General features: G+C 39.3%; 1 protein-coding gene across 2 annotated transcripts in view; it reads left to right on the top strand.

Moving 5' to 3' along the window:
- gnas (GNAS complex locus) overlaps window positions 1-15,679 on the top strand; it is a 340,610-nt gene that overhangs the window by 300,656 nt on the left and 24,275 nt on the right. For both annotated transcript variants that reach the window (XM_072238735.1, XM_072238742.1), the window contains exons 6-7: window positions 12,516-12,570; window positions 15,414-15,487. In XM_072238735.1, the coding sequence (XP_072094836.1) occupies window positions 12,516-12,570; window positions 15,414-15,487 (129 nt within the window). The remainder of the gene's footprint in view (window positions 1-12,515; window positions 12,571-15,413; window positions 15,488-15,679) is intronic.

Here is a 15,679-nt window from a genome sequence, read left to right as displayed (position 1 = left end):
CACTGCATCTTGTCTTGGGTACATTGAAAAGTTTAAAAATCATTCTCAGTGAGTTTATTGTAGTTACCTGTTGAGTAAACTTCTAGATAATGCTAAGTGGTTAAACTTTCAAAACTTGGACAGCTCTCAACATAATCCCATTCCTTTAAATCTTGATTCAATTTGAATTTAAGAATTTAGAGGTAGGTAATTATTGCATTTTTCATCAAATTTTGTTTTTTGCATGATTAGTATAATGAAGTGGCTGTTCTGTTGTTGGGGCTTTAATCTCATTGGACTAAATGCTGACGAATAATCTCCATACTCAATTTATGCAATCGTATATAGCGTGTTTATGAGGCATTAACTTTTGCATGGATCTGCTACAATTCCTATGAAGCTGTGATTTCCAGGGTTTCCAATATGTAATCAAAATGAGTGGAGAAGTTTGAGTTTTTGGAAGGGTCTTTGTGCAGTTCAAATGACTTAATTTTGCTCAAACTTAAGTGAAATTGATTTGCCAGAGAAGAAATTTGTCTCTTTTCTTACATTCTAAATTAGATAATTCTCTTAATTGAATGTTTAAAATAGGGAATTGGAAATCCTTTGAGTATGTAATGCAAACATGGGAAATGTACCACCAGTATCCATTATCCTGTTATTGAGAGTTACATGTGTGGGCAAAGCATATTTTATTACAAAGTAAAAAGGAAATAATTGGAATATAACTCATTAAGTGGAATTATTCAGAACTCAGAAAGGTTACCTGGTCCATCGAGTTTCTGAGTTGCTTTGGACAGATTTTGATGCATTTTTTTTGCACAGAAACAAATGTATCTTTCTTGAGAGAATTACATGCCAGCCAAAGAGGGGAGAGGCAGAGGTTTGAAATCAGACAACATGTCTCTGTTTTTGTTCTTGTCTAAACAAGTTACAGATTTTGTGGCTTTTTGGATACTCTGGTTATGGTAGAAGTGTTTATTTCCAATAGGGTAAGCTTGATGCTAATTCTTTTAATATTCTGTATCTACATTAAGTGTTTGAAGAGTAGAGCCCTCTTGTTATATTCCCAAATATATTTTGCAGTGGTGGTAGAGATAATACTGATACAGATTCCAAAGATTGTCAAGAAAGAGCAACCTGCGTTTCAGTAACAACTGCAGCATGCTCTGTTTTCTTGTGTAGCCACCTGGCAGCCAGATACCAAGATTACATTGGCTGAGGCCAGGGTGAAGCCTCCAAAAGCTGTTTTTTCCTTGGCTGTTACAGAATATGTAGGAGCTTGGCAGAAAAGGGATTTACGTTTTCAAATTAGAATTTGAAATAGATGATTGCTTCTTCTAATTTAAGGGGAGACAAATTATAAATGATTTTTTTTGTTGTTGCCTGTTGCAGAGTGAGACTTCGATTTTAATTGATGAGACAGGTGGCTTTTGCTCTCCTATTTGTTGTGTATGCTCAGTTGAGGGGCATTTACTCTTATGGCTGTACTACAACCACTTCACATGTTGCTTCAGGCTAGATTAGATCCCCAATGCCTGTTGACAATTTTTTTTTCACTTTAACCTCTTCCTCCTCCCAGTACTCTGGACATCACATTTCTGTTGCTGCTAGTTTCCCTTGGTTCTGTGATATTGAAGTTCTGAAATAGCACTGTAGCAAAATACCAAGACGAAAGTTGCCTCTACAAACTGCTGCTTTTTGCTGATATGTACTGGTAAATGTTGTAGGTTGGAGGACTACTGCTTTTTATTAATGGTGTATTAAGCTTGCATTTGTACATCCGACCCACTCCTCTTCTCACTCCATCCTCCCTCACCTTCAGCCTCTTTCCTCCTGGCAGCTTTCTTCCATCCCCCTGACTCCTCTCCTCTCACCACTCCTCTCTTTATTGTAAAGAGGGTACCCACATACTTGAACCTTATTGTTCTGTTATTAATCTCTGTGTTGGCGCATGGCCAAATGGTTAAGGTGTTCGTCTAGCGATTTGAAGGTAGCTTGTTCGAGCCTTGGCTGAGGCAGCGTGTGTGTACTTGAGCAAGGCACTTAACCACACACTGCCTTGCAACGACACTGGTGCCAAGTTGTATGGGTCCTAATGCCTTTCCCTTGGACAACATCGGTGGAATGGAGAGGGGAGACTTGCAGCATGGGCAACTGCTGGTCTTCCATACAACCTTGCCCAGGCCTGCATCCTGGAAACCTTCCAAGGCGCAAATCCATGGTCTCAGGAGACTAATGGATGCCTATAAATCTCTGTGTAAACTGCATGATTTTCCTCTTGAAGTAATTTTTCACAGTTTAACATGAAATATCATAATCTTTTTCAACTCTGACTCTCAATCCCCAAATATGTTATAGGTTTTAACTTGTATGATGCTAGCAAGAACTCCTTTGACTGAGAGTGTTGGGGATGGTTTCAATAAAAGGTGGGTCTCCTTTTATTGTCTTTAGGTTATGATCAACTACCTTGGATTACAATCTTTGAGGTGACAGCAATATCACAAGATTGACTTTTACCAAAATGAAGTGGTTTAATGGAATACTTCAAGCTTCAGTTTCCTTAAAGATGATTACATGTTATTTTAATTTTTAAGACAACTTGGGTCATTTACTGATGCTAAAAACTGCCATTAATTTATTTGTGGAGTGGGAGAATAGGGCACAGTTCTCAGCAAACTAGGAAGTATCTGCAGAAGGGGAAGCAGTTGATCCTGTTAGATGACCTTTCTTTCATTAAAAGACCGACATAGATACCATTTTAAGTTGGAGAAACAACGAAGGATAGGTGCAAGGAAATTTGACACACTGCACCACCAAATGGCCAGTGATGCCTTGAGACCAGGATAAACAACACATGATGGTGATAGCTCAAAGAAAGATAGGGGTGATGGAGATAAAATATGTATGGAGTTGTGCCAATAGGAGATGACATGTCATCAAAATTACCAGAAGAAGAAAATATGGCTGGAGATATGCAAGAGAGGAATAGCTGACCATTTGAAACTCAAATTCATCATTGATCTCTGAACACAAATGTACTCAGTCAGATTGGTTCAGTTCCCTGTTTACCTTGTGCTTTATTGTCCAAATAGAGAAGTCAGAGTAGGATGGAGAAATAAAATGACAATGAGATGTTCATAGTTACCCTTGTAAGTTAAATGGCGGTATCTGCAAAGCAGGTACCAAATTTCTTTCTCTTTCCCAATTTAGAGTGAACCATAGTGAGAACATTAAATTACATACTGTACATTAAATTGGAAGCAATATGTTAATTTAAAATGGTTGGATTCCTCTGATGATCTGGTGCCTGTGGGACCAATGATACAGCTGGGGCGACATTGCCAACCACTTACAGTGCCTTGATGAAGTATTCAGTCCCCACATCAATTTCTAAATTTAAAATATATTGAAGTAGGACTTTTTGAGCTAATCTACAATATATTGTGCATCATGTCAAATCAAAAGAAAATTTCCAAAACGCATCAACAATTCACTAACAATTATGGCTGAAAATTTATTCATCCCCTTTATAAATACTACACTAATTTTCATCAGGTGCAATATACATATTGCCTTACCACTTCACCCAATTCGTTGATGTATGTAATAAATTGCAGGATCACCTGTTATCAATGGATTTATAAATACCCCATCTCTGTAAGGTCTGACAGTATGGTAAATTTTCAACAAACCAATCCAAGATGAAGACAAAAGAGCATTCAAGGCAAGCCAGGGAAATAATAATAGAGAAGCACAGATCTGGAGAAAGGTACAAGACCATCTCGAAGGCATGGGACATACATCGGAGCTCAGTGCGGTCCATCATGGGAAAAAGTGAAAACACAGCCCCACTGGCTAGGTCAGGCTGCCTCTCTAAACTTGCTGAAGAAGAATGGGACTTGTAAGAAGCTTTTTATAGGTATCCGTTAGTCTCGTGAAGATTTGTGCCTTGGAAGGTTTCCAGGGCACAGGCCTGGGCAAGGTTGTTTGGAAGACTGGTAGTTGCCCATGCTGCAAGTCTCCCCTCTCCACACCACCGATGTTGTCCAAGGGAAGGGCGCTAGGGCTGATACAGCTTGGCACCAGTGTCGTCACAGAGCAATGTGTGGTTAAGTGCCTTGCTCAAGGACACAACACACAACATGCTACCTCAGCTGAGGCTTAAACTAGCAACCTTCAGATCACTAGACCGATGCCTTAACCACTTGGCCAAGTTACTACGACACTTAACAGTCACTCTAAGTGAACTGCAGAAATCAGTGTCTGTGCAACTGGAGATGAAATTTGTGGCTCCACAATCTAAGGCCTTGCATAGAAAGGGTATTTATGGAAGGGGGGCAAGAAAGAAGCTCTGGCTTAAAAAATATATCCTTGCCAGTAAAGATTTTGCAAAGCTTCACTTAGAAGATGCTGTAAAGGCCCACCACGTTCCTAGAGACCTGTGGTCTGCTACCGTGCTGGAGCGCTTGGAGACACAGCCCATTCCAACCAGCACCTCTCAGGAGCAGACGATCACACAGAAGTGACGTTGGAGACCTCAAGGTGCTTCAGACGCTTCCCCAGAGCGACCACCATTAAGCCCCGTTGGTGGACATCCACAGCTGCCGGAAGTGAGGCCTCCGCTGCAGACATTGGAAATCGAGCCCGAGGCTTGGCTGGAGCGGAGGCCTCTGCAACCGTGACTCAGCTTACGGACTTGTTTCAGCCAGGAGCCTGGCCCTCTGGGATTAAGTGACAGCTTTGGGGCCTGACCCAGTCGACAGCCCCAGCCCCCCAGCAGCTGGAAGTGGCATCGGAGCCCCCCCCCCCCCCCCCCCCAAGTCACTCGGCCTGATCTGAAGTGCCCGATGACGCGACCCGCCGATCGATCCCTGCGGGACGTGTCCACCAACCTCAGAGCTGACAATAACACACTGCATCTATGGAAACCTGGAAAGATGCACACTACTTACCGAGGAAGCGTGGGAAAAGAGCTGGGCTGCTGGTCAGATTGAAGCTGAGGGGCTTCAGGGTCCCTATGCCCACCATCTTACTAGCTAATGTGCAAGCCATAGAGAACAAGGTGGATGATCTTAAAGGGAGACTCACTTACTGCAGGGAGATGCAGAACTGCTGTGTATTCTGTTTCATCGAGACCTGGCTCTCTCTTGCCACCCCCGACTGTGCCATCCGACCGAAGGGATTTTCGATCCATTGGATGGACCGCACGGCGTCTTCAGGCAAGATGAGGGGAGGTGGTGTCTGCCTACTGATCAACACTGCGTGGTGCTCTGACACAGTGGCACTGACAAGCTCCTGCAGACTGGACCTGGAACACCTGTCGGTGAAGTGTCGTCCCTACTATCTGCCATGGGAATTAACCTCGGTCATACTGACAGCGGTCTACATTCCCCCCCCAGGTGGACGTGGAGTGTGCTCTGAAAATACTGTATGCCAACATCATTGAACTTGAGACTAGGTATCCGGAGGCTTTGCTCATTACAGCTGGGGACCTTAACCAGGCCAACCTCAGAAAGGCGCTGCCAGAGTTATACCAACATGTCTCCTGCCCCACTAGAGGCCTGAATATATTTGACCACTGCTACACAGCAGTCAAGGATGCCTTCTGTTCCGACCCACGACCTCACTTTGGAAAATCGGACCATTAGGCCGTACTCCTCCTTCCAGTTTACAAACAGAAACTGAACGGGAGGTCATGGTGTCAAAGGTAGTGTCGCGTTGGACAGAGAAAATGGATGAGGTCCTCCATGACTGCTTTGAATCGTGGACTGGTTAGTATTCAAGGACTCGGCAGCTAACCTCGATGAGTATGCCTTAGCTGTCACGGACTTTATTTGGAAATGCACAGAGGACTGTGTGTCTAACAAGATGATCCAGGTATTCCCTAACCAGAAACCTTGGATGAATTATGAGGTCAAGTCCCTTTTGAAGGCTAGAGCTGCGGCTTTTAGGTCTGGGGATACCAGTCGCTATACGGAATCCAGGCGTGAACTCCAGAAAGCCATTAAGGGCGCCAAGAGGCAATATCGAGCCAAGTTGATGCCGGTAGACTGTAGCAGGGTCTAAATGAGATCACTGGGCACGAAGAAAAGGCTGGGAATATCAATACCTGTGGCGCTTCTCTTCCTGACGAACTTAACGTATTCTACGCAAGATTCGAACAGAAGAGGAGCGTCCCGCTCCCTCCAGATGAACTGGACCTGGTGCCAACAGGTAGATGCCATCTCCCTGGCCCTACATTCCTCCTTGGAACACCTGGAGAATAAAGACGCACACGTAAGGCTCCTTTTCATTGACTACAGCTCTGCCTTTAATACCATCATGCCAAATAAATTGATTCCTATGCTCTGGAACCTGGGCCTTAGCACTCAGATCTGCAGCTGGATCTTCAACTTCCTCACAGACAGGACCCAGGCTGTAAAAATAGGGGACAAGCTCTCCTCTACAATCACTCTGAGCACCGGTGCCCCACAAGGCTGTGTACTCAGCCCCCTGCTGTACTCACTGTACACCCATGATTGTGAAGCCAAGTTTCCATCGAACTCAATATATAAGTCTGCTGATGACACAACAATTGTAGGCCGTATCTCGGGTAATGATGAGTTTGAGTACAGAGAGGAAATCAAGAACCTGGTGGCATGGTGCGAAGACAATAACCTATCCCTCAACGTCAGCAAGACGACGGAATTGGTTGTTGACTTCAGAAGGTGTAGCGGACCACATGACCCAATTTACATTGGTGGTGTGCAAGTGGAACAGATCAAAAGCTTTAAGTTCCTCGGGGTCAATATCACAAATGACCTGACTTGGTCCAACCAAGCAGAGTCCACTGCCAAGGCCCACCAGCGCCTTTACTTCCTGAGAAAACTAAAGAAATTTGGCCTGTCCCCTAAAACCCTCACTAATTTTTATAGATGCACTGTAGAAAGCATTCTTCTAGGGTGCATCGCAACCTGGTATGGAAGTTGTCCTGTCCAAGATCGGAAGAAGCTGCAGAGGATCGTGAACACGGTGCAGCACATCACACAAACCAATCTTCTGTCTTTGGACTCGTTTTACATCGCACGCTGTCAGAGCAGTGCTGCCAGGATAATCAACGACACGACCCACCCAGCCAACACACTTTTCGTCCCTCTTTCCTCCGGGAGAAGGCTCAGGAGCTTGAAGACACGTATGGCCAGATCTGGGAACAGCTTCTTTCCAACTGTGATAAGACTGCTGAACAGATCCTGACCCGGATCTGGGCCGTACCCTCCAAATATCCAGACCTGCCTCTCGGTTTTTTTGCACTACCTTACTTTCCATTTTCTATTTTCTATTTATGATTTATAATTCAAATTTTTAATATTTACTACCGATTTGTACTCCAGGAAGTGGGAAGTGCAGAATCAAGTATCGCTGTGATGATTGTACGTTCTAGTATCAATTGTTTGGCGACGATAAAGTATAAAGTTAAAAAAAGTATAAACATGTGGAAGAGGTTTTGGGATTGAATGAGATTAAAGTGGAAGTTTTTGGCTCAACATGAAGGGGTACTTGTAGTGTAAATCTAATACTGCGCATCAGCCAGGGAGCACCATCCCTACTGGAAAGTATGGTGGAGGTAGCATCATGCTTTGAGGGTGCTTTTCAGCAGCAGGGACTGGAAATCTGTATAGAATTGATGGAAGATGAATGCTGCTAAATAGAGAGATCCTGGATAAAAACCTGTTAGCCTCTGCAAGAAACCTTAAACTGGAGAGGAAGTTTGTCTTTCAGCAGGGTGATGACCCAAAGCACATTGCTAGAGTAACCATGGATTGGCTTCAAATGAAGAAAATTGATGTCCTTGAATGGCCCTGTCAGAGTCCCAACCTTAACCCAATCAAACATCTCTGGCAAGATCTCAAGATTGCTGTCCACAGCCGCTCTCCAAATAATCTGGCACAGCTTGAACATTTTTGCAAGGAGGAATGGGCAAATATTGCTCCATCACGTTGTACAAAACTAATAGACTTATCCAAAATGACTACTGGCTGTAATCGCTGTGAGAAGTGGTCCACTAAGTACTGAGCAAAGGGGGTGATTGCTTTTGAAATGCAGACATCTCAGTTTTTGAAAGTTTAGTTTCTCATGCTTGACATTTTTCTTTTTTTTAAACTCTGCTGCAAAAGGGGGGATGTGATTTACAAATAAAGATTCTTAGTTAAATAGATCAAAATCCCTGGTTGTAATATTCATATATGTGAACAAAGGTTTGGGGGCTAAGTACTTTTACAAAGGCACTGTATGCCTTATTCTTATTGGAGTTGGTGATCTTATTTCTGAATACTGCTGTTCATCTTATTTTTAGTTGGTGTAAATTTCACTTCTTGTGGGATTGTAATGAGCTGTCCCTATTTCAAGGAAATTGCTAAATGAGTGTTTGGTTTCCTGCTTAGAAATTTTGCTTCAAATTTTACAGTAAATTTGGAAAATTCTTTAATTCATTCATTAGTTCTTCAGTGTAATACTACATTTAAAAGTTTAACAGCAGTAATTGAATTGTGACATCACCCCCCCCCACCGCATGGACACAGATTCTCAATAATTGCCCTTTCTTAAAAAGAGGGTCAGTTTTGACAGTGGAAAGGTGCTCATCTTTAAGAAGGAAACCAAATTATGGACTCTTAATACATTGTTTCCAGCATGACAATGATAAATTTCAAGAAGCATACTTCTAAATGAAGTGTTTTATTGCTGGGAAAACATTTTGTTTAATTTATAAAGCATAAGATACAGTAATCATGTTAGTGTGCAACACTTCAGGAACATTCATATACCTTTTCCATACAGTACTGTCATTCAAAGTGAATGGTACTTAATTTGACTACATTTTCTCATTAATACAACTAGTTCAGACCAAATACAAATTCCATAATTCAGCCACCAACTTTGTTATTCTCCCTATAAACTGTTTAAAACTTATCAAGGCTATTTGCAATTTAATTGTATTGAACCCAAATATTTCCACATCTGATATCATTATATGTGTGTTTCTGCAGTATTCCCTTGTATAGGCTTCAATAACTCCAGTTTTACTGATTCGGTTCTAACAAGCTTGACTTTATGTAATCACTCTGCTACAATGTACCTTTACCTTTTATCCCTGTGCCCCAACCTACTTTACTACGAAATGAAGGCTTGATTTGGAAATCAGTATTCTGTTTTAAAATCCCTCACTGGGTTTGTTTCTCCTCATCTCTGTAAACTCCTTTAAGTTGTTTTCAGTCCTTCAGGCATTCCTAAGTTTTAACCCATTGACATCCTGACTTAAGCTACCAAGGCTGACCTCTGTAGGAGGTGCACAAGATGCACAATCATCCTCTGCTTCTCTGAGATACATGCATCTTAAAACCCACCTCTTGATCAAGCTATTAGACAACACACATAAAAGTTGCTGGTTAACGCAGCAGGCCAGGCAGCATCTCTAGGAAGAGGTGCAGTCGACGTTTCAGGCAGAGACCCTTCGTCAGGACACAGGCTATTAGACATCTATTTTAGTGTTCTCTAATAATACTTGTCAGATTTTGTTTGGTATGTTGGTCCATTGTACAGGGAATTTTAATACAATAAAGGTCCTATTTAAATGTAGCTGAAACTGGTTTGGGTATCATAATTGTGATACAGTCAAAATGAACAGTCCAGAATCTTTGTTGCAGTGTAATAGTGACATTGCAATCACTTTCAAAGACTCTTCATCTCATGTCTTCTATTTTTATTGTTTATTTATTCTTTTTGTATTTGCATATTTTGTCTTTTGCACTCTGGTTGTCCCCTTTATTGGTGTGGTCTTTCATTGATTCTGTTCCGGTTATTGGATTTATTGAGTATGCCTGCAAGAAAATGAATCTGAGTGTTGAATATGGTGGCATATATCTACTTTGATAATAAATTTACTTTGAATTTTGAATATGTTCTCACTCATTAGGTTATACCAACTAATTTAGAGGTGTACTTCGGTCATATTGCATGTTTAAATGTTTGGGGTTTTTCCTTCCCTGTTTCTGGGTGTGTCTAAGGTAGTAAGTGTACATTTGCCATATCTCGTGTTTGTCAAGTCTACGATCCTTGGAGGTTCTGGGGAATGGCCAAGTTATGTTATTTACTTAAAGTATTTGCATCTCGACCCCCTTGGCCAATTTTTAAATTTAAATGCAACTCAATCTTGGTTACATTATATTCTGAAGGTGAATAGTCATTAAAGTTGTATTGTGTGAAGCTTTGTGATCTTCAGTGAAAGGTTGAACTTGCATGGAATGGGTAAAATGCACATACTTTTCGGGGAAACTAGTTAAGCACATTTACAGGGAGATGAATTAAGGTGGAAGATGGGTGGTAGCTAAGGCAGTCTGTTTATATGCTATAAAATTCTTTGCAAGTAACTCTCATAGGGCTACTTTTCAGCTCTAATGGTTTTCCTTGAAATCTGTAATATATGTACATGTCATGTTTCTCATGTCTGTATCCATGATTAAAGAACCTGAGGTACCCGACAGGGTGTCTTGCTCAGATCCACATTGCTTGCAGATATGATTGATATACTTGCTGTGTGACTGTACAGAAAGATCAAGCTTTTAATTTTTGGGAAATTAGGTGCAAGAATCAACTATATTATTTTGCTATTGTCTTTTATTAAACCCCCTGTGAGCCTTTTATATTTTTATTGCTCCCTTTGTCATTGGTTAGGCTACTCACACTTGGATTCTCCCTTTAAGCCACTTTGCCAGCCTAGCGCTTGCTTCCTTTGACACTAATAAAACTTGTATCTGACCATGGTTTAGCAGATTTTACTTGGTAATATTCCCAAGAAATGCCTTGGCTCATTTTGCTTCACATCATTTATTACTACTGATATAGCACTAGATTTTATTGTGAATTCAAACACTTTAGACAGCATTGCTTTGCTTTTACTCAATATGAATGCTGATATTGTTAACTAAGCATTAACAATATTAACTATGCCTGCCTGACCGTTTAAAATGGTTATGTAAAACGCATCCATACCACTCACAATCTTGTTTTGACTAAATGACTGTATGACCAGAACATTATAGTCATTCATTTTTCTGATTGGAATTTTACTGGCATATTGAGTTAGCATAATTTTTCTTCACCACCAATTTGGGAGACACACTAACTCAGATTCATCATTGATGCAGCAAATTCTTAAAACTTAATCCATTCCCGACCTATAAGAAATGTTTTCAACCAACAGAGTAGTGAATGGAGCAGCAAAGTTGCAGCATGTCTCTGAATCAGTTGTAAGGTATGATGGGAACTGTAGGGAAATCTTAAATCTTTGCTTTTAGTATAGTCAGAATTAAATTAAAGCAGTTCAGATATTAAATAAATAAGGCATCAAGTCAAAAATGACAACTGCAATGCATATTGAATGTTACAGAATTCCAACTGATTAATGGAAGGTTCTTTTCCAGTCTACTTAAATTTCTTTGAAAACAGCCCGTTGTATTTTTATTGTGATGCTCTAATTAAAGCTGATATCTTTCAGTTGTCAGAATACAGAAGTTGTCCCTTGTTTTCCTGCTTTGGAGAGAATTCCAAAGATTCACTTAATAAAATATTCAGAAGTATTTAAAGTGAAAGTTGATGAGTTTTTGAAAAATTATGGATCAGGACTATGGGGATCTGGCACAGAGGAGATAGAAAAGCCATGATCATCTTGAATGGCTGGGCAGGCTTGAGGGACCAGAATATTTCACCCCCTAGGTTGAAGTTCTGTCCTTGAAATATTAAGGCAAAGTCTTTCCTGTTTTTGTAAGATTTGTCTTTAAAGCTATAATTCTGAAATATCTGTAAGCAGATCTGTCATTTAACTCTGAACTCCTGATGTGTTTTAACTTGTGCAAAAATGGTGCTGATTACTGAAGGCTGCTGGTTATGACTTGTATGTACTTTATGAGCAAGATTAATGACCAATTATGTCAAGGAAAAGGGTCTTGTGAGTAAGAGCAATATTGACTGCAAATAGATAGTAGTTTCCTAAGCCAAACAAAAACACTGCTTTCACAGCATCACTATTTAGAATTTGAGTGCATATTCATACAATATAAGGGTTTGCAAATATCATTAGATTCCATTTGCTTTGAATCAATACTGGATGTTTATGTTACATCCCATGGTAATTAGTATTTAAGATTATTTCAAGCCCTTTGTGTATTTCATTCAACTTCTATTTACCTGACCATTTATGTAAACAAATGTTTTCTAAATATTGCCAACAAGTAACAAGTCATTCCATTCATCAAGAATTCTCATTTTTCCCAAGATTCAAAACTTGTGGGTTTATTTCTACCATTATAGAGCACCAGAATGCCCCTCCATTACACAGAAGAAGTAAATGAGGGGGAATAGGAAATTACAATGCGCTTTCACACAGTGAAATGTGTTTTAATATTTTTTTAGAATATCATTGCAGAGTGATTTATTTAAATCAGTCTTATTACTTTCAGCCCCTTATTACTCATCTTAACCATACTTTTTTTCTTATGCAGCTTTCTAGACAGGATTGACATAGTCAGACAAAGTGACTACATACCTCCAGACCAGGTAAGCAGCTTTGATATTGCACTTTTAAGTTGTCCTCATTAATATGCAATGTTTCAGGATGAGAGGCAAAGTTGTTAAAGCTTCATACTTTAACTTTTGTTTTCGTTTTTTTAATGGTAAATATTTTTGACCAGGATCAGTTCAATTAATAATTATGTTAAAATACTTAAAAAGGAAAAAAACTTTGGCCACAGTGATGTAATATTTTCAAGCAAATGTATTTGATGTGTTTAGTTGGATTTCATGAAGCCAGTGTCCTTAACCCAACCATTCCTGGAATCAAACTTTGTAATGTGGAGAATTTTAAATCTTTTTGTTTCCCATTGGAGTTAGCAATTTAGATCAACAATTTAAAAACTGGAATCTAAAAGCTAGAATAAAAATAGAAATACTGCCAGAACTCAGCAGGTGAATCAGCAATTGTGGAAATTGGAAAGAGAGAGCTTAACTCTTTAGAGACCCTTCAGTAGAACTCCTGAGTGTTGGCTCTCTAGAATTTAAGTTGAAATAGCACCAATTACAGAAGTAATTTCTCCGACACTTCATGCAGTCATAAGAGTTTGTATAAATTCACAATGAGAAGTGTCATGCAAATTTTACTTGGATCTATGTTAACAGATTGAATGCACTGGAACAAAATTCCCATTATTTTCACTTCATTTGTAGGTTTTAAAACATTTTTAAGTCTCTCTCACAAGCATGATTTCAGTATTCTTCATTCTGAATCCCAATAAATCAGTAAGTTAAATGCTGCATCTTAACCAGATTTGCACACAGACGTGGCATTAAAATCATATCTGTTTTCTATGGTGAAGGTACGTGTAATGAGCATGTAAGTTTTAAATTTCAGTCCAAATAGTTATTAGCCACATTAAGTCACATTAAGTTCATAACCTAATTAGTCTCGTTTGAAGTTGTATTGCACTGGTGCAATATTATGAAATTGAATCTCTATATTTTGTGTGTTGGTCACAATAATGACATTTACTTGCACATTGTAGCAGAAACTAATGCTGACAGGAGCCTGCTGTGAAAAGATATTTATTTTCAAACCCAGGATACACATGAGATACACTGATCCACATGAGTTTTTTTTCATTTGAAATTTAAGTTGCCATTAAGTTAAGTAGATAACTTCTCAATAGTACGGATACACTTTGGTCTAAATTGAATGAAAGCAGAATTCTATTGAGTAATGGTTATTCACACTCTCAAGACTGCAAGTTAATCTTTTTGCCACGTGAACTCTTTAATGTAAGTGCATTTTCCCCTGCGTGCATTTACACCCTCTAATACTCTCATCATCCAACTATCTAACTCCTTTTCAAACCATGTTAGCAGTACCTTAGAGAAAATTCAAACCATAAAAATCTGACTATGCATATGAAAATAAATACTTATTTCATTCTCTTTATGATGAACTCTTTTTGCCCTGATCAGCAAAGACCTCATTTATACATACCTCATTTTTCTGCTTTTAGCCCTTTATGCCTACCAGTTATCTGCTGCTTATCTACATTAATGGGCAATTTACAATAACCAGTTAACCTACCTACATCTTTGGGGTGTGGAAGGAAAGCAGAGTGCACAGTGTAAAACCCTGTCAGCCATGGGGAGAACGTGCAAACTGCACACAGCACCAAATTGAACCTGGCCCTCATCCCAATAATTGAAGCTATCGAAACAATGCTTGTAATGAGCAGTATTACAAGTAAGAATGTGGGATCAATTGCAAAGTCAATATTGAGCTGAAATAGTGCTAATCTTTCCACACTAATGTGTTTGTAATGAAGTAAAAATTCTACAGTTTCAAAAAGATAGCTTTTTAAAAAAGCGAGAATATTTGCAATCGTAGAGGAAAGTGCATTGCTGTTAGCTTACTGATTTGGAGCAAAATAATTTAGGCAGTGACTTGTCCTGAACAGTAGAATCAGAAAAGAGCACATGCTTGAAATTCAGAATTTATATTTTAAGCAAATATTAACTTGATTGATAAGGCTTCCTATAGGAGTAGATGGAAATGATAGTCTGAAATAACTTAAGTGAAATATTTGGGGCATGTAACTTCACATCGAAATTCACAACAGATCCTAAAGCTTTCCACCAGTGTTTTGTTTTCCATTGTTTGGCCTGAGAGTGTCTAGTCTGATATATAGAGATCAGCTGCCAAAATTAGTCAGAATTATTATCAACCTATTGCAAGTATAGTACTTTGGTTTTGTTTCTTTAGTAGTTTTAATTTTTAATCTTTCAGTTGAGTTTTGCAAAGTCAATAAGAACACTTTTTTAAAAAATCAGATGGAATCTTCAAACCTGAGTTGTTAGTGCAGTAGCCTGAATTGTTATCACAACTTACAGTAGCTAATTAAATGAGACGAATTCATTCCTAAAAGTATTTTTATTAAATGCATTTGCCAAACTTTTATCCCAATATCCAATCACTTGTGTTTTTGTCTCACTCCTATATTAGTGCCCTAGCTGTTCGTTAGCTGTTCAGGATGTCCACTGCCTACTTGGCATATTAAATCTTTTTTCCAAAGATTAATCTAGTTGTATTTGGCTATTATCCAACACCAAAGGATGGCTGTTGAAGCAAAGTACTGAATTGCTTTTATACATTATTTTGAAATTATGTTACTTGATGTGCTGTTCAAAACTCAAGCAATTGTATGTATGCATCAATACTTTGTGCTCTAGCACAGCACAGTACAAGGCTTTTGCCCTTTTAGTTTTGTTTCAGATGTAATTGCGTACATACAGACCCTTGAATGTATCAAGAGCTGTAATGTTTCTAGATAGCTGCAGATGGTTTCTCTCACGGTGGCATATTTTTCCTTTTGAAGGACCTTCTACGATGCAGAGTATTGACATCGGGAATTTTTGAAACCAGATTTCAAGTTGAAAAAGTAAACTTTCAGTGAGTATGCCTTGGTTAATAGTTTTATTCTGTATGAATTAATGTCCCGATAGTCCAGTGCTCATAGGAAAGTGACGTTTATTTTTATTATTTTTATGGATTTATTGAGTATGCCCAGAAGAAAATCAATCTCAGGGTTGTGACATATATGTACTCTGATAATAAGTTTACTTTGAACTTTAAGCTAATGTG

This window comes from Mobula birostris, chromosome 2, assembly GCF_030028105.1.
Source record: "Mobula birostris isolate sMobBir1 chromosome 2, sMobBir1.hap1, whole genome shotgun sequence".
In the NCBI taxonomy this organism is placed as follows: Eukaryota; Metazoa; Chordata; class Chondrichthyes; order Myliobatiformes; family Myliobatidae; genus Mobula; species Mobula birostris.
Note: the sequence above shows the minus strand (reverse complement) of the source record. Positions and strands in the feature narration are given on the sequence as shown.